Here is a 20,342-nt window from a genome sequence, read left to right on the forward strand (position 1 = left end):
CATTGGGTGACAAAGTCGTAATTTTTCATTTTTGTCAAAAAGTGTCTATAGTGGTAAATTATAGTTTAGGTGTTTTTAGTGTGAGCCAGCGTGTTATTTGATCACAAGTGCGAGACATCGCAGTTGTGCGAGGTATCGGCTGAGATTTGTGGAGTACAATTCAAAAAACAACTATCCATAGGTCTAATAATGAATTATTGTGATGTTAAGTAGACAATGTTAGCTATCATGGAGCGACATTGTTTTTCATTGGGACCTTCGTCCCTTCAAGGCTAGGCCTATACCATCCTAGCTAGTCTAGGCCTAGAGTAGGATAAGGCTAGCGCGACATGCGGACGTTGGTACGTGTTGGTTAGTCTACAAACGTCGCCTAAAGTAATTGATTTTACCCGGCAGAACGAAAGAAGAAAACTCCGCTTTTCAGTCGTCTTAGGCCGATGTTTTTTGAAAAACAATGACCTTTCAGAGGTCAAATTGCTGTCAAGAATATAAATTGGCTGCTTCGCAGCAAAAAACAGTGTTTAAAATCACCAAATAAAGATTGTAATAAAACTATAAAACATGGTTTACAAAATAAGCCTAAGATGCAAAAGTACTGTATGTATCAGAAACTTAAGTATACTTACTCAATTGTCATGACTTAGACTATGAAACTCTGGTACAAAGTTCCATCTAACGTTCTAGTAGATCCTTAAATGATAAATGTATCCTGTCCATTAGAGTAAAGCCTTCATTCAAGCTACAAAACTTGATATTTCTTAACTTATATCAGAAATTCAATTAAATTTCAAATATGAAGCTTCTATAATTTTCAGTTACCCATATACTGACTCAATTCTAGTTTAATAAATCCTGTTTATGAACACTGCTGACTATTCCATTTAAAATACCTGTATTATTACAAATGGGTTCTGTTATCCACAGTGGACGGTATTGTCTGATTTTCTTCTATATAACAAAGTTATTCAGAGTTACAATCTGACTCGACTCTGACGTTCTTGAATAACAACAAAGCAGAAAGGATAACCAAACAAAGGGAGCCTTTGAATGAAGGTTGATTTCCATTTGCACTTCTTGCATATTTGACAGAAAACCGGAACAAGTTTTCTACCCACAAATCAATGATAAAATAAAAACTTGTTTTTATAATCTTTTAAGGAATGTTCTTTCAAAGTAAGATAAGGCATAAGTTGAGCAATAATCTATGCTTTGTGCAGATACTGGCAGTGAAGTACACATGAACTACATATACACAACAGATACAACAAATGTTTCCTAAATATTTAAAGAATTTTTCAAGACAACGAAAAAAAAAAGTTTCAAATGTATTGTTATGCAATAGTACTTATCACTAAGTCACTTATAAAAATTCTAAACATTAAACAATAAAGGTATTAAAGCTGTACTTCCATTTACAAAAAAAGGAAGTGGTATACATTATATTTTTTGCTAGTGCAATGTAGATCATATTTTTTTTTAAATGTTGACAAATCTGCAACTTTATTTTAAAAACTGGTGTCATGCCAAAATTGGTGTGGGCCAAAATGGGTCTGGCAGACAGATTTTGATCATCAAATTCACTCCGTCGGACTACGTTTGGCCGCTAAAATCGGTCCACTGGGTAAAATTTAGCCACTAAAATCAGTCCCTTTTGGTAAAATTGGTCCGTCAGCCTGGCTGCTTGTAACATGTCTGCTGCCTGTAAGGTATGATTGCTTCTCCCGTGGAGTGGAGGGAAGTATATGCTTCTCCCACCTTTGAAAAATCTTTTGTAGTAAGCCAACTTTGGGTACAAAGCCCACCCCCTAATTTACGTCCAATCTCACATCAGTTTCCCCAGGCTAAAGCCCAAGGTATGAATTCCATGAGTAGCTCAGCAGACTTTTGCAAGTTCCAGAAAAAAACAAAATCAAACTGGGTAAAAATTGGGCATGTGAGTTGAAAACAACAGAGGATATCCTGGTATATGCCCACTCCAAAGACTGGCCTCAATTTTATGGCCAAAAGGGATGGTTTTTACCCAATGAATTACAGTATTATATTTGGCATAGACCTATATATAATTCATGAAAGTAGATTGTCAGGTAGGTAAAAATAAAAAATGGAACCACATCTTAAATCTGTTAGTCAAACCTGTGACAAATTTGTGATTTTCCTATATATAATAATAATAATAATAATAATAATAATAATGTCTCATATAGCACATAATACAAGTTGTCCCTATGCGCTTTACATAAAAAAAAAGAAACATAACCATGAAATATCCTAATACTACAAAGAGAACAATAACGAAAAAACAGCATAAAGGGCAAAAGAATCATTTCCACTGCTCTGTTCTCCAGCACTTTGAAACCCCTAAAGTTATGGGCTCGCTGGAACAGTATTCACAGGAGCTCTAGTGAAAATGATATCTAGCTAGCTATCCTACAATGTAATAAGTAAATAAGATGTGAGAGCAAGATTTTTAAGTGGCTAAACAGCTATACAAGCCGCGAAAAATACCGTATGTTTCAAAAATATGTTATTATATGGGCATGTTGATATCACATCACACCTATACACTGTAAAACCTTGAATTTAAGCTCAGTGCTCTTAATCTCAAGATCAAGCCCATCTCGAATTGAACCTCCCACTCTTTAGTTTGTGAAACTAGCCTCGAAAAGAAATCCATCTCTAAACGAAGTCTTCAAGATAGCATAGGCTTCTTTTTGGGACAGTACAGTAAATACACTGTACATGAATTTCAGAAAACAAAATAAATTAAATACAAGTTTGGTTTATACAGTAGTTCAGGTAATTTAGTGCAACTTAAATACATTCCATGATACAGAATTGATGTTACAGTGTCCTTATTTATTGTTTTATAGTACAAATTCACAAAATTTACAACATTCATTTTGAAAAGAATCCCCCAACCCCACTTTACCTTGAAAAAGTAGTCTTGAAAAGAATCTTATCTCGAAAAGAAGCACACCTCGAAAAGAAGCCCATCCAAAGTTCTCAAAAAAAAAAAAGAAAAAAAGAAGCCCAGGGCTTCAATTCAAGGTTTCACAGTATACAACTGAAATATCACATAAAACTTGATAGTACATTAAGAGATTAACAATTGAAGTGACAGATGAGCAAATCTGTAAAGCAGAAGATTGCATTAATTAGAGCTATCATGTAATATTGTAAGCAATTAGATGCGTCATTAGTTAACTAAGAAGGCGATGACAAGTATAACTGATATAATGGAAAACATATCAAAAACATATGATGCCATTCCAATGCTCATATCAGTTCCTAGAGGTATTTATCAAAATAGGAAATGGTGGTTGAGAGAACAAAAGCATGGAATCAAGTACATATTTTTCCAACAATTTATATACCAATCAGAAATATACCGACAAGGAAAGATGTATTTTTATTAGCTGTGTTTAAGTGACAAATTAGGTTGCTAGTAAAGAAGTCCACTGTGTGATGGATAACTGGAGTATTCAAAAGTTATCTTTAGTTTCAGGGGTCACCCGAATTTCTCATCCTTTATTAATAGCGTACAAAACTTCCTTTGACTCACTCTTACCCGATATAAGTTTTCTTTTTACTAAAATTGTACAAACATTGCTAACATACACCTGCATAGTACAGTAGTATCCCACTCCTTCTACATATCCCAAATACAGTACTCTCTGCAGAGATGAAGAAAATATGACATAAAAAGATAACCAGCATATTTAAATACTTATGTGGTGTCTCATTGCCTATCAATCACTATAAAGAAATATTCTGTCATTGCACAAGTGGTAGACTTAGAATCACATGAGTTAGTGTGATGAATTATGAGTCTATAAAACTAACAAAAATCTACTGTATTAATCCTTTTTTTTTTTTGAATGAGGAACATTCATTATTTCACTTTATACTTTGTAAAGTTCACCAACTATATAAGGATCTTTGTTATTTTTTTTAGAAAATCTAAATGACAAATGTTTGTAACAGCTAACATAAATTCTTTTACCTCTTACAGCTGAGTAATATACTGTTACAGCATTTAAAATGTTATTCAACAGTTATCACAAAAAAAAAGAAATGTAATTTGAAATCAAATTTCAATGAAGATGGATTAACTGATAGTGTAAAGTCACTATTTCACATTTAGTCTTATTCACACATATCTTATTTTTTCATTGAATTTTTTATTTTTTATTTGATCGTTTGATTTCTATTTGCAGTTTGATGTGTTTTTTTTGTATTTGCATATGATGTGTCGGATGTTTATTATACATTTTATCTCTCTATTTCAGAGGTTTTGAATAAATTGAAATTGAATCCTTTATAGACTCAGTGAAATTGGTAAATGAAATAAAAAGACAACTGACATCAGCTGTGCAATGTACTTCATTCAAAAAATGGAACCAATAATTTAATCCCATGTCATCAACAATCAACTAATCAAAAGGTTTTTTTAAAAAGCATTTTTATAATATGTTTTGTAATACTTTATAAGAACTTATCTGTTGATCTATTATCTATCTGACATCTACCAAGATTTGTAAGTTAAGACTTATTAAAACTCAATTTGGCATTATCGCATCATTCAAAATGGGGAAAAAAAATCTATTTTCATCCCTGATTATCTTAATGTTATTCATTACCACGCCAACGAGCAACATCCACTCTTGAATGGTATAAAATTAGTCAATTGTAAAAAAGATTATCAGTCACAAAACAAAATGTTAAGCTATAGATTTCATTAATTGGATGTGGAATGAGGTCATGATGCCTACACTAGTATGTCATAAGAAATCTCGACCTAGAAGTTCATCCTGACAAAAGAACACACAGCATTCCAGAAACCATTGTTAAGTCTGTAAGCACAGAATACCTTTTTGTATTCTTTATTACTACGTTCCGAGTGAAAGGTCATTGTGACCCTAGAGTATTGACGTACCTATGGTAACTTAGAATATTTCAATACTACTAGATACTTGCACAATATATTTTATATGGTGAAAATGATGATCATTAAAAGATGGATCTTAAAATAAATAACTGTTTTAATCGTTAATAAACCAAACACAATGGATGTTAACTTACTGCCAGCTTTAAACAAACCATATGAAACTATTTAAATATCTAATTAAAAATGTGTTACTACAACATAAGATTCTTCAAATTGGTATTTTATAGCACCTCATGGTTAAATGTATACATTCAAACAAGGAACCAGCCTTTAAAAGCAGAAAACCATGACAAATAACTGACATCTAAATTTGTAATGTAACTCAAAACCTTACCTCACTATCCTGATAAAATTGCACAAAGTCAATGCCATCATGCAATTAGTTTATATTATCACACAACAGACTCCGTAACCAGCAACATAGAATGAACACAGACACTTAATTTACGCAGACCCACAGACACGTAAACCTCTATCAGCTGGCTTACCGGTAGGATAACATCAGATATGGAATGTTTGCTATTTTGCCCTGGGGTATATATATCAGCCAGTGAATGTTTTAGCCCATATGAATTATTATCTTGACGGGCCTATAGTGACAAAAGTCTTAACTTGACACTGGTGGGAAGAGTAATTAAGTTACAAACTCGGTGTAGTATCATCTACATGTAAGTCATCAAGACAATGTGACCTAAAACAACCTTTGATTTAATTGGCCTGAAATTAATGAGGGGAAAGAATACAATGGTGCAACGATCTACTGTAGATGAGGAATTTACTAGATATTGGCACCATGAATAATACCATGCACAGGGGCACATCTACATTTTCCAAATGGGAAAGGGGAGGGGGAACAACAGTTTCAGAATAGATAAGTAACACATAACACTAAAATGCATTGAAATTTTAAAAATTGAGTGTCAAAACAGGGGGCACATGGCCCCATTCCCCCTACTGGATCTGCCCCTGATGCAAGTCCAAAGCTTGATACTGTTACTTGTTCTGGATTTTTCTAAACAATTATAAATTGGCACTAGTAGTAATGAAAAGGACCAGGGTGGAATAAAGAAGTTACCTTTGCTGATAACAAATAGTCAAAAAAAAACCTTAATTAATTACACATCGGTCCACACTACACCAAAAAATTATTTTTTCATGGTGCAGTTTTTAGCTACAACACAAAATTTCAGAAAAAAAATAAAAGTTTTTCTTTATTTTTATTACGTCCTCCACTGCCTTGAAATCTCCTACGTCTGGATGTTTTTGGCAAAAATAGTTGCTAAATAAGAAAACAAAATTTTATTCCGCCCTCCTCCAATGATCTTTATAAAAACAAAAATATGCGAAACAAGGAATAAAAAAAAGTCTCGCCTAAATGAAGTTTGTAATCAATTTGTGGAGGAGAAAACTGGCCGACATTTGTCAAGAGTAGGACAAATTCCAAAAGGATTTTCAACACCAGGGTACAAGAAGATTTGATATTGAACTTACTATGGTGAAAAACAAAAGATCAGCTAGTTCAATAATCAACAAGTTGGAAGAAGTCAATCCCAGAGATTAATGAGCTTAAATATTTTTATTTTTCTGTGCATGTTGATACCCATCGGCACTGACTTCCATGAGACAAGTGATAATAAAAAGCAGTGAAAACATGCAAATATTATAAATTTGCAGGAGATAGAGTAGGTTATTTTCCAGGAGATGCTTGCTTGCAGAAGGCCGTCCTGATTTCAGGGCGACTCCTGCAACTTCAGGTAGACTTTGGACCCCTGATAATGTAGGAATATTTTCATTATCATCATTTAAAATCATCACACAATATAGTATATATATAAAGTAAAAATAATTTAAAACTTTTCTTTCAAACTTCCTTTTTTGGGGGTGTTAAGGTGGGGGTATAAGGGTAATGATTATATTTTTTGTTTTTTCATTTCAGCAAATCAACGAAAACCACAAATTAATAATAAATACAGTCATCAACAGAAAACATCAGGAAAGTACGAAACAAAAAACTTCACTATTTTCCAAAAGATGTACTACTCCGTAGATGACATCATAAACCATGACCACCTATGGACAACCATATATTTTTGGAATCTGAAATTAAGTTGTAACACAGTTGTTTTGAAATTTGATGAGAGCATATTTTGCAAACCAGTTCTTTTTAATTTTTAATTTTTTTTTTATACAAAGGATATATTTTCAGGTCTACTGTAAAGTAATATGGTGGCTGTAATTCATGACCTGAGATGTCCTTCATGGAAAACAATCATAATATTATGATTATTGTGAAAACTGTATTAAAAAGATATATTCTAAAGTGTAATTTACTACTAGTAACACATAACACAAACCATTTGAATTATATAAGAAGGCATTGTGATGCAAATAATTTTGTACAAAGACTAAAATAACAGAGGTTATATATTCCTGATTATAAAAATATACTAGAAAAGGAAGAAAGGCATAAAACTACTACCGTAAGCAACAAATTCTTGACAACAGGAATAAAAATAGGCAAAAATTATTACAACAAATTAGCAGAAGCAAAGCTACATTGAAACACTCATCAAATCGATTTATTAAAAGAGCATTATTATAATACACAGTATTATTGTATGTATAATATAATATCCCACCTTTTTCAAATCTGCTGTAGGTTTACTCATAAGTTTGCCAGTACCGACTTCAAATGTATCCGTTGACGATTCTCCAATATCATCCATAAACATGCGCGCTTCTATCTGACCATCTTGAAGAAATTCCAAAAATTTGGAAACAAGATCTAAATCCAAGGAAGTCAGACTTATTCTACCGGTTATCGTTAAGTCCAAATATCCGACTACTTTATTATTATTATCATCACAGCTCTGATTATTCTTTAACTCTTCAGTATCTATTGCTGTTTCCTTAATAGGAATAAAATCCTGCTTGGACACAAACTTGTTTTCAGATTCTTCAAAGCCACAATAATCAGATGCATCTGAGATACTGTGATCAGATGCGTTGAAATCATCAGTGTGATCAGACGCACACTCAACTACTGTGTCGGAACTTGAGTTACTGGAGTCGCTTTCGTAACCAGTAACTGTTGGAAATTTATTCATAATTTATCGCTGCTCTAAGTAATGTCTCTACCGCACAGTTCTACATCGAGTAGCTCCAATGAGGAACTATATGAACTTATTTCTTGTAATTGTTTCCTGATTCAATATGTTTTTTGTTGAGTTCCAATCCAACAGGATTACCTTCTGATGGAAATAAATACAAATCTGACCGCCATTAAACTGTTTTACGGACATATGCTATTCACGTTCAAGTGTCAGATGTATTTAAGAAGGCTCTTAAGAGATCTTCATACTTGTGAAGTATTGCTCCATAACGGGATAATTTGTCGCTAATAATAGAGAACTCCTTTGCTATTGTATTGAAGTTTGTTATATGTATTATTTCCGACTACGACCAGTATTACTTCCAGTTAGGATGTATCCCTCCATGAATATTAATCTTTAAATACTCTTTTATCAAAGATCGAGGACATTGGCTTTTCATATATCCAAATTAAGCCCACAAAAGAATATGAAATAACCAAAAGTACAGTACAAAGGGCACACAGGTAAACCGTAACAGTCAAAATAGTGAGCTACCTGGCAACCATAAGATCCAAATACAAATCATGTAAAAATGACATGTAATCATGTAAAATTCTTCATACAATATTCCTGGTCTTGAAATCAGTATGGAAAATTTGTTCAACTGCCTCCTTTGTAGCTGTCCTTATGACTATTAAGTGAAGAAAAATACTTCAAGACCAAACAAAAAAGTAATGCGTAATTTACGGCTATCTACAGTACTTAAAATCATTATACACTGTATGTCAGAAAACTTCTTAAATCTTGAGTCGCTATCGTGTGCAATAACTTTCAAGAAGACACCTACTGAAATGGCTTGTGTCACTGAATGGTGGTTACAGTCAGTATGTCTGTGGTTTACTTTTGAATATTTAGGAGACTGGTACAAGCCAATACAGTAGGACAATATAAAGGTTAAATAATTGGGAGAGGAAGTACGTACTGTATGTCAAGCAAAAGACACCTTTTGGTTCAACCATTCAGAAAAAGTGGATTAGTATGAACCCTACCTTAGTCTACTTTGTATTCAATGGACATTATAAAGAATTTTTAAAAACCATACTGTACATGTCAAGCCAATTACAAAAGAGCCTGTTTTGTCCTTGTTGTGGTAATGGCAATGCTTAGCACATGGTAATCAATTGATTAGAGAATGTTCAAGGTCAGTGTACAAATGTACATGAACTTTACATATTTGTCTGAGTCGTTTTTTGAAAGAGCTAGTCTATCATCAGGAAAAAAACTCTAAGCAGGCATGAGGGAATTTCATAGTTTTTCACTTGTCCCCGGACAAGTACCTTTCAAAAATGCACTTGTCCTGAAGACAATTGTACTTGTCCCAATATTATTGCGCAATAGTCATAAATAACACAAAGTTAGTATTTTGCTATGGCCCTACAACATTAATAGGCCTACATGCATACGGCATTGATCACGCAAAAATGTTTGTTCTTTTTTTTAATCCAATTATATTTCTTTTTTTAATTTGATAGAATTTCAATAATGTATGATATGGAGAAATTCAAATAAAATAAACATTATTAATAATATTCTATGTATGTAGGAGTTTGTTGATAGTTTTCTTATTGCGTGTTTAAAAGCCGTCGTCACAACAACTGCAAGTAAAAATTTCTCAGGCATGGTTGATTCCCACGATACATGAGTTCTCAGCCACAGGCTGACAGGACTGTGTTTTATGACGTTATTTAGAGAAGGGGGAGGGGGTGTCCATATCGTATGTTTGTACCAGTTTGCAGTATCTTAATCAATGAATACTAACTTAAAAATATTTCTTTTTGTGGAGGATACAAACAAAATTCAAATTGCACGGGAAAACCCCTAGAAAAATTGATGCGTAGAATCGTAAATACTTGTGTTCCTACTATGAAGGCCTCAATTTTCTGCAAAAAGTATCTGTGGAAATCGGCTCATATTTTTGAATTGCGGCGACGGATTTCTGGGCCCAATATTTTACGCTGGGAATATTTTACAGCCTCACACATCCTGATTTTATTTATTGCAAAATAGATAAAATTGCTTAACTCTCAACGAAAGAAAAGCACTGTACTATGTAGGCCTATCATAACTCTGAGGGTGGACCGAGGGGACGAATCCCTTCCTGAGAATCTTTGAGACAGCCAAATTTTTGACACAAGAAAATGATTCATTTGGCCCTAAACCCCTTAATTTTTAACTCTAGTTTTACAAGATTTGGATTTTATATGCACATTATCTCCATCATAGAAGTGAATGATTTTTGAATTACTTTAACAACTTTAAATCCCAATTTAACTACCCTTTCTTAGGCTGTCTAGATTGCCTTCCCCACACGCGCAAACAAAATTTATTGAATTCGGCCTAATGGCTGCTGTTCATATTCGTACTCGAAAGTAATTACTAGTCTTGAAGTCCAGACATGTCATGTCGTCTAACTTAACTACATCAACTAATGGCTGTGTGCTCAAAGTCTATAAATGTCTGGTATTTATAGACTAGACCAGTGCGAAATTATATTGTAAACAAACAGTGTGCAGCAGGCCTACTAGACGGCTGACAGCTAACAGGTGAAAATATATATGTCTGCTGTGGGTCTTTACGACAGATCTGGTTAACATTTAACAATCAAGAATTAATTTTTTCAATCTTTACTGCAGAAAATAAAAAATTAAATATTGAGTTAGGCCTACACTTTTTCTTTTGAACCGTCCCTTATTAAATGGCGGGAGTGTTGGCAACTCAAAGTTGATTCACGCAGTGCGGTGCATAACCATGGCCTAGGCGTTTTTTTTTTAATGTTTGATATCTCTTTGTGCGCCGACAATTTGTTAATAAAATATGCTGCGTATTGTCAAGAGTCGGACTTTTTATAATACTGTGAAATCATTACGCATTACTTGGTTAAGTAACCTATTCTAAAAGTGCTTGTCCACGGACAAGTGGTCCCTAAAATTCTTGTTGTCCGACTGTAAAAAACACTTGTCCCGGGCATCGGGAAAGTGGTTTTCGCTCATGCCTGCTGAGTATAATTTACTATGACACCTTAAAATCAATTTTATAGGCCTTTCAAAAACCTTAACTCTTGAAAAATGGGCCTTGACCCTACCATAGACACCCTATTCTCCCATCTACAATGTACCCCTCGACCTGCACACCCTCCCCCACCCCCAACCCAGTAGACATTGACATTGCGCAAATCCTGGCACCACAACTAGAAAATATAAAGTATTCATTCTTATTTTGAAAAGAAAATATTTAGGCCCTACAGTACTGAAGAATTCCAATTATATACAGTACATGTAAAGTATTGGGAAAGCAAAATTCTTATTAATTGAATATTTAAATAATAAATACCATAAAAAGGATACTATGGCTCCAATGTACAATACTGTAGGAAACAAGAAATTTTCACTCCTTAACAATCAGCACATTTGAAAAATGCTTCTTGGAAAATGTTCATGTAGAGGTGTACTGTATACATGACAATACATCCCACATTTATTGGAAAGGTCAGACAGGAGTTCGACTACTATTCCATAGGTGATATAGGTTATAAACACACCTGTCAAAAATGTACTCCTATGATGTCGCCAGTCCATTAATCCTTACTTAACAAAACCACAATCACTTTTTTAATGTTCCAAATGTTGTATGGGATGCAAACGTGCAGGTTTACAGGCTGGCTGACATGTGATGCCTTAATCCCATGACAGCAACATTTGGTACCTTTAGAAGTGTCAAACAATGTCACCTACTAGCATTGCCCTGTCAAACAATGTCACCTACTAGCTTTGCCGCTAGAACTTAAGTTTAAAGATTGATCCTACAGGATCTGTGGTTTATATGTCAATTTGCTATAGAAGACAGCATTCCTTCGGTTCTTGACAAGGCCTACATAAGTCCATCTCTGATTGGTTTATGGAAACATGTTGTTCAGTTCTTTTGTGCAATTTTGAACTCTAAGTAAATATCAAGTTTGCATTGTAGCCTTCGCAAATCAAATATTGATTTTTTTTTATAGAACTTTTTAAGGTTATAAGCTAAATCATTCAACTGCGACAATTAAATCAAACTTTAGCATTTGATGCAACCTGAAGAGGAGTGTAGGTTACAGGACGACATCTCAAAGTTCAGGTCCACGTAATAATACCGCCATCAAGTTATAATATCCAATCTGACATATTCGATTTGTTGACTTCGTATAAACATTTCTTTCAATAACGATTAACTAGAGAACCTTGGGAACAGAAGATTAAAATGTGAAGCTCTTTGAAGCCAAATCAACGTTGCAATGAAAATTTTTTTAATTGTCAAGCTACAATTAAATTATAACTGATTGTTGAAATAACAAAAACATACTGGCAGTGGGAGCCCTATTCAAACACTGGAATTCTTCCACACTTGCTGAAGCGTTGTACAAAATCAACAAAATTATCTACAAGAAATATTTTTCAACTGGACATCCTATATAGACCACTACCATCCAAATTATTGTTATACTACTTCTTGCAATGTGTGAAGCTGATAGCTACTCAAGCATACTGAATTATGGGTAATGAGTTTTAAAATCTGGCACCGCTTTCTGCAGTATAACCGATAACTTAAAGTGGGTGATCAAGCACAAAGAAATGGGTAAATCTCAAAATGCATAAACCTGGAATGTTGTTGTTATTGCTCATTTGCATTTCAAAGAGCTACGGACCCTATAGCTCACCTAAATGAACCATTTCACCTTTAGAACTTATTCGGTTCTGAAGGACAATTTGAAAAAAAGAAAAAAAACACAATGGACAAATTTACCAGGGTACACAATGTGTAAGGCATGAAATTAATTTCCTTTCCGCTGGAACAGCAACATGCAAAAGGTATACCAGGATTTATATGCAGCAATAATGCATCAACAGCTTCTGAAACAATTATAAAATGCACAGAACAATCTAAACAGAACATAAATTAACTGAATTATTATTATAACACAGGTAATTTTAAATGCTTTAGTCACTACATTATGAATAATGTATTAGTTTTTTATCATCATATACCGGTAGTTTGTATAACTTTAGGCAAGACTTTTTATACCTTGTTTCGCAAACTTATTTTTTTTCCAAGACCTTCAGAGGAAGGCGGAAAAAAATTAAAATAAAATTATGTTTTCTTAAAAATTAAAATTTTATTGGCGAATGTAAACAGTGAAGTAATGAGATGGTTTTACTTTAAATTTATATAATTAAGAAGAAATATACATATCTTATTTTTGGAGACTTCAAGGCAGAAGTGGGCATAATAAAAATAAAGAAAAATTTTTTTTTTTCTGAAATTCCCATCTTTTCGTGGCGGAGGATATGCTAATTGGCCAAAAATAAATTTTTATTTTTATTCAAAATCCTCATCATTGGCAGGCAACAGGTTCTTTAAACAAGGTATAAAAAAAAGTCTTGCCTTTATGGTGTACTGAAACATTATCTTACAATATATTGAATATTGTCCCAAAAGAAATAAAATTACTGATTTCTTTTTTATTTATCAATACTGTAGCTGTCATTATCTCACCAATTATCGTATTGTTTTAGCGACACATTATGTAACTAAAAAGATAAAAAAGATAAGGATTGACATATTATTTTAAATATTAGGAAATTCAGAAATAAACTATAAACTTTGTGCTAAGTACTTGTCCTTTGAAGACTACTAAAGGTAGTGTGTCAGATTTACACTTCTGAAATGCGCAAAAAAACATAAATTTGCAACAAAACGTCTCCATTCTAGTATATTGAACAAATTCTTTTTTTTTTTTTTTACAATGCAATACTGAAAAGTGTGATATAAATCATGGAATGTTATTGACAGCTGCTATACAACGGTTCTGAATAACAATAACCCCAGCACCCTGGCAACGACCCCATCCCCTTTATGGCATGCTCTAGCAATATATCTCAATCTTCAAGACCAATAATAATGTATCATTTAATGTTCCTTGCTACCATGGAAACTACAGAGCATGTACTGTAATGCAAATAGTATGTAGCAACAAAATAAAGAAACAAATTAATCAGCATTGGTAGAGCCACTGAGCTTGAGAAAATTGCTGCACAAAAACATTAATTTCCCTGGAGCTCATCCCTAAGAAATTGATAATACATTAAACTGACTTTTACCATTGGTTGAAAGTCTAAATTCATTATTAAATTGTAAGCTTCCAACCCATTTTTTTTTAGAAACATCATTGTTGATCAATAATAATCCAACAATTTATAGATATAGGCCTATAGCTAAACAAAATTTTCATTTTCTCACAAAAAGGCAATATGTATGATATATCTGTGTTACAAGTTTAAGTCAAAAATCTAAATTAATTAAATTAAGAAAACAGGAAAAGTCATTAATGTTGTAGAAACCATAATAGGATTTGAACTGTCAATGTTTAATGTGATAAGTCCATGATGAATCGCAATCACTTGACTTCGACATTTCAATGTCTGCTAAATTAATTCCACAGGCATCAACTGAAACTACATGCATAGTATCCAAGAAATCATTTAATAATGAATGTATAATTCAATTAAAACCTTTTGAAATCTGAAAGGATTATGCTCATAAATTAAGAATACAGTAATATCAATAATACACATCCTCTACTTAACAATTATACCATTAGTAGATCAGGTTTTAAGCTGTGTGTACTTCATCACTCCAGATATAGAAACGCCTTTATACCAGATTCAGGATTTTATTATAAGCTAACAGCAGACAAGCAGTTTGCAAATAAACTGGAGAACGTTGTCAAGCATTTAATAAATGAAAAAATTAGTAGGTAGCACTTTTTTTGACCAACGATGAGTTTTATTACAAAAAAGTTTGTGAAATAAAATTCATCATTAGTCCAAAAAGTGCTACCTACAGTACTAATTTTTAAATTTGTATGTACACTGACTAATATGGCTACTATACTACTTTTTTGAAGAATTTAATAATTCAATGTTACTTCTTAGGCCCTTTCTCTATTTTAACACACTTTAACACCAATTCTCAGTCTGTAATATTAAAAACTTATTTTTATCACCTATCACACAGTTTTACAGTTATTTTAAGTAATGGCCAAATCTAATTGTTGTTTACTAATTTTAATATTGATTTTAAAATTCATGTAAATGTCTTTTATATCATACTGTGTTTTTAGCTCCGATGAGGAGCTCTAGGAGTACCTTGCTAATTGGTTGGTAATAGATCCTTTTTGCTAATAGATATTTTTGATATGGGCGGCTGTTAGGGCCAAGTATCTTTATTATTATTATTAGCGTCCAATTATATTTATTATTAGCTATGATGGAAAGCTCTAAAAACAACTGGCTGATTGATCCGGTGCTATTTTTGAATGGCGGACATGCAGAAAATTTTATACACATAAACTAGAGGTGATTTCCAACAAACGTTTATGGCCCTTTTTAGAGTTGCACCCCAGTGTGTTCCATACACTCAACGCAAATCAGGGGTTTCAGCATGGACTGTACATTACTGATTTTACCACATCCACACATTAACTTTTTTATGTAATTGTAGAGCTTTTTATCTGTGTATCTTTATTTACAACAATTATTGTTCTACTTCAATTTGGTGTAGATTTTTATATCTTGTCAAATTGCAATAAAGTGAATTTTGAATTTGATTTGAATCGTATGGATGGGGCGGTCAGTTTAACCACATCATCATCTACTATTCATGTAAACTCTCTATTATGAATATAATATTTAAGCATATGTTTTATTAGTGTCTACAAACAGCCTCGACTGTAAGGTGCATACCCAAGGTGTTAAACGCTGATCAATTGATCGATTAATAGATCTCTTTTGTATGGGCCAATTTACTCTATGCCTGTATTATAGTGCCCTCATCGGAGCTTTCGAGATTACATTCGAGAACCTTTTAATTTTAGGTGTTTTATATTGTCAGAGAGAAAACAAATTTCAAGTGTAAGGTTGACAATGAAAGTTTTATCTTATCTTATCTTTAAAAAAATAAAAGCATCCATGATAAAAATGTGGAAGCAATTTGGTACAGTGAAAATGGTTGGGGTTTCATTCATCGCTGTGCATTTCACTTCACTTTGCTCACATTGAGCAAAGGTACTTTATCTACATTGCTTCAGTCTACCCAGCTATATCAATGGGTAACAGCAAATTGCTGGGAGTAACCTGCGTAGAGCTGGTAGCATCCCACCCAGGGCAAGTGTCACACTTTCACCATCAAGCATCAGGTTCCAGCCCAATGAACCTTGGTGGCTTTGCAAAGGATTTACTTTTACCATCGAGATGCTCGTTGCATAAAAATCATTGACTGGTAGTGCTGATTCTTTAAGATTAGATTGGATTGGATATAGGCCTATTTAATGTGAACACCAAGTATAACCCACGAAAGTCTTAAGATTTATTTCCTGTGGGATCCTTCTGGTGGTGATGGACAGTATACAGTACCAAGGGACAATACCCTACTCCTTCCGAAGAGTGCACTGTGTTTTCTAACATGCACATGGGCCATTCGTATACAGGACCAACAGCTTTAACGTCTTTTCTGAAAGATGGTGGGCCTTTTTAATGTATGTACTTGTCGTCCAACTAAAACACAAAGAAACCAGTGGATGGAATAGGACCTGGGTTCCCCAAAGGATATCCACACACAGAGTGGCCTATCACCAGTTTAGCCAACTGAGCTATTCAGCTCTCTAGGGCCTAGTTCAGACTCGGTGTATCAACCCGGCTCAATTCACCGGGTATATCCACCTGCCAGTCTGAACAAGGTGGCTTATCTCAAGCCTGGTGCGCCACCATGTTTAACTCTTGTAAGCCGGGCTTTAATCGTTGCGGGCACCTGTCATATTGACTGAAATGTCAGCCTAGTACATTCCTACACAGGTGTCCCAAGTCTTCCGCAATTTGAGGGAGTCTCCCGGAAATCAGAATCGCCTCCCGCACTCCCACAAGCGAGCAAGTCTCGGAAGTTATCCAATCTCCTGCAAATTCACAGTATTTGAATGTTTTTACTACTGTAATATCAATTGTCTCCCGGAAGTAAGTGCCAATTGGTATCACCATCCACAACATGTTAAGAAAACTCATTTAAATAGATTTGCCCAACATGGATTCTTCCAACTTGGGAACCCTGCCTATACCACTACACACCTCAACTCTGAGTCCTATCCAAGAGTGTGAAAAATAGAACACCTTGGCTTCGGAACCATTCTTCAATCTAGTACAAAAAAATCTACCTATATTCTTATTATTACCTGTACATTCCTTGTCATCTATGTTTTCTTTTGGTATTTGTAAAGATTTGAGAAAACAGGATACCTCAACTGCAGTCGGTAGTAGTTCCTTTCACTACTATATGCAGAAAAACATATCTCCCTGTCCTAAATCAAATCACTTACCTAAACAACTTGAAGTGAGTGTTGAACTATATAAACTGTCAATCTAAATAAAAATTTCAGACTCTCACAAACCTCAATGAAGGTTTTATGACAGTGAAATGTTATGTAATAGATTAGAACGCAAATTCTTTGTAAGTCGTGAGGCATTAGTTGTGATGAACTGTAGTCAGCTCCAGGCATAGGCTAGCTTCCATCCCCTACATTATTAAGTCAAATTTCCAAACAATATTTTATATCCCATGATTACCCTACTATTTGCTATTATTTCCATATTGATCTTGTGCAAGGAACACATCATTAATCATGAGTACAATTACAGATGAAACACTAGCCAAGAGAGAACAATAAATGTCTCCTCTCGGATTGGCTGGGATCAATATTAAACTAAATTTGCAGGGGCTTAGTAAATATTTGATCAGGTTTGCTCAAGTTTAATACAATAAACGACACATTACGTTGCAGGGCAGCAGTGTAAATTGCAGTGGAATAACTTACGTTGAAGTGAATAATTGTTCTCTCACTTGGCCTTGCTAAAAGGGGTCAGTGACATCACAATTGGCATGCTTGTGCAATTTGCTACAATCCTGTAAATAAAATAAAAAAATTTAAATGATTGAAATAATTGATATGATGACATTTCAAAATAATAAATATAATTTTTTGGGACATCCAATTAAAAGATTATCATACATGCACTGCAAACAAATTTTCCCCTTGACATATAAGCAAAATATTACTTTAAGCCTGGAGTATATACAAATTTGCTCAAAAAGCAGTTTTCATGACAGCTTGATTGATAGTACACTTGCCAGCATACGATGAGAAAAATGGTTTTTTTTATCTCAAGTGGGGTAGCGGTTGCATTTCGGTCTCTCAACCTCGAGATTAGGGGTTGGATCCTTCGCTGTGCATTTCGCTTATGTTCTTGGACATGGTACTTTTCTGTCTCCACCCAGGCGTACAGTACTGGGGAGGAAGAAGGCGGTGTGGAAAGGAACTGTCCACCCTACAACACAATGCCAAGGCTAACAGCTCATTCCCCTACATTCAATAATGAGGACAGGACTACCTTTACAAGCTAGCCACTAGCCTGCTAGCTTAGGTGGGCCAGTTAAATGAGCATTGAATGGCCAATCCAGTTTTTACATTGACTGCAAGTGAGCTGGTTTACTGAAGGCTGACACAGTCACATTCTGCCTTGTAAGACTTTCTATCAATAATCAAGTTTGTAACAACTTTATGAAATTTCAGTATTATAAGAAGAGCTATATTATATCATGCGACTAAAAATAGCCTCTTCAACTCTACAATTGGTACTTATCCTACTTAAACTAGAGATGATACTCAAGTGGAATATCAAGGAGATATCTGTCTACCCCCCAATGATAAATCATGGTTTATGAACTGCACTACAGAATCTGTATGTAACAGTTCCCAATCATTTATTTAGAAGGGGAATTATGTTCAAAAACTCGCAATCATTCCAACACTGACAGATGATTTTTGGCAATCAAAACAGGGGTTGGGGAAGCGCTGTACTGTACGTGAGCGATCCTCTGCTATTCTTCAATTTCAAGATTCAAGTTGGATCAAAACTACTACTGTATAAATCCCCAAATAAGCACTGTAATGTTTCAGAGATGTGCTTATTCAAGAAAAGCACTTCCAGTACACATTACTTGAGTGTTAAAATGGTACCAGAGTGTTAACATTAGTACAGTATTGTTAATACTTTTGTGAGAAATCTGATGTTTCTTGATACAAACCATCAAGGCACGACTAAAAGCGCTGCAACAACCCAATTCATATTTGGTGTACAAGTGCTCACTGAAGGACAGCGATTATTCTAGAGGGGCGCTTGCTAGATCATTTACGGTACCTGTCTCTTCAAAGCAGTCAAATTTGTATGAAGGCTAGACCTTTTTATACCTTGTTTCGCTAACATATTTTTTTAAAGGAGGGTGGAAAAAATCTAAAAATAAAATTTTGTTTTCTTATTTAATCAAATTTTTTCATTTCGGTTGCATTAATTGGCCAAAAATAAAATTTTATTTTTATTTGAAATCATCACTATTGGCGTGCAGCAGGTGCGCTATAAACAAGGTATAAAAAAAAGTCTCGCCCAAGATTATTGATGATATACTTGTTTAAACGGTTATGTAAATGTGTAGGAACTACTTTATTAATGTGTCATCTACAACACATTATTGTAATAATAGCTCATGAAACACAAACGCTTTAGTACAATAAAAATTCTATCTATTCAGACTATTTTCACAGCTGGGAAATGATGATGGAAGAATGCGAGACAACATACTAGAAACCTGTAATACCCAGAGAGGCTTTGACAAATTAACAGCTAAATGAGAATATGACCTACATATTCTACATTTTAATATTTGCTATGAATAAAGATTTGTAGTACAAATACTTGATATTATAATAGTACTAGCTTATTAACTCTTGAAAAATAATGATCAGTTTATCATCATTATATCAATTTACATTACCTACAGTAAGTTTGTATCTGGTAAAGTATTTTTTATACGCAACTCATGAAATTGGGGAAAAAATTAGGTCAGCAAAGATTTTCCCACATTAAATTTTTCCAAGGTCGGCATTCTCAGTAATTTTTTACTACCTAGACGTATAGTATAAACTGCAATTTTTCCGAACGCTTGACTTTACATTGTCATCTACACATCATGATTTTGTTAATTATCTCCATACTGTATTATTGGTATAGAGAATGGTTGTTTTTTTAACTGGAATAGTGTAGTATAATACCTATGTATAACAAAATCGCCAAAGAAATGTTATTATAGTGTTCATTTTTAGCGTCATT

General features: G+C 33.9%; 1 protein-coding gene across 13 annotated transcripts in view; it reads right to left on the reverse strand.

Moving 5' to 3' along the window:
- Positions 1 to 20,342, reverse strand: part of LOC117105120 (SH3 and multiple ankyrin repeat domains protein 3-like) — a 78,825-nt gene that overhangs the window by 46,584 nt on the left and 11,899 nt on the right. For 5 of the 13 annotated variants that reach the window (XM_033246178.1, XM_033246176.1, XM_033246177.1 and 2 more), the window contains exon 1: positions 7,588 to 8,934. In XM_033246178.1, coding sequence (XP_033102069.1) covers positions 7,588 to 8,055 — 468 coding nt within the window. In that variant the 5' untranslated portion in view covers positions 8,056 to 8,934. Of the gene's footprint in view, positions 1 to 626; positions 919 to 5,282; positions 5,414 to 7,587; positions 8,935 to 11,444; positions 12,695 to 17,992; positions 18,082 to 20,342 lie in introns of those variants that run through there. The other 8 variants (XM_033246180.1, XM_033246181.1, XM_033246182.1 and 5 more) reach the window with 6 other exon arrangements.

Source organism: Anneissia japonica, unplaced genomic scaffold (genome assembly GCF_011630105.1).
Source record: "Anneissia japonica isolate Jap-2015-1 unplaced genomic scaffold, ASM1163010v1 scaffold287834_len5846547_cov211, whole genome shotgun sequence".
NCBI classification, from domain to species: domain Eukaryota; kingdom Metazoa; phylum Echinodermata; class Crinoidea; order Comatulida; family Comatulidae; genus Anneissia; species Anneissia japonica.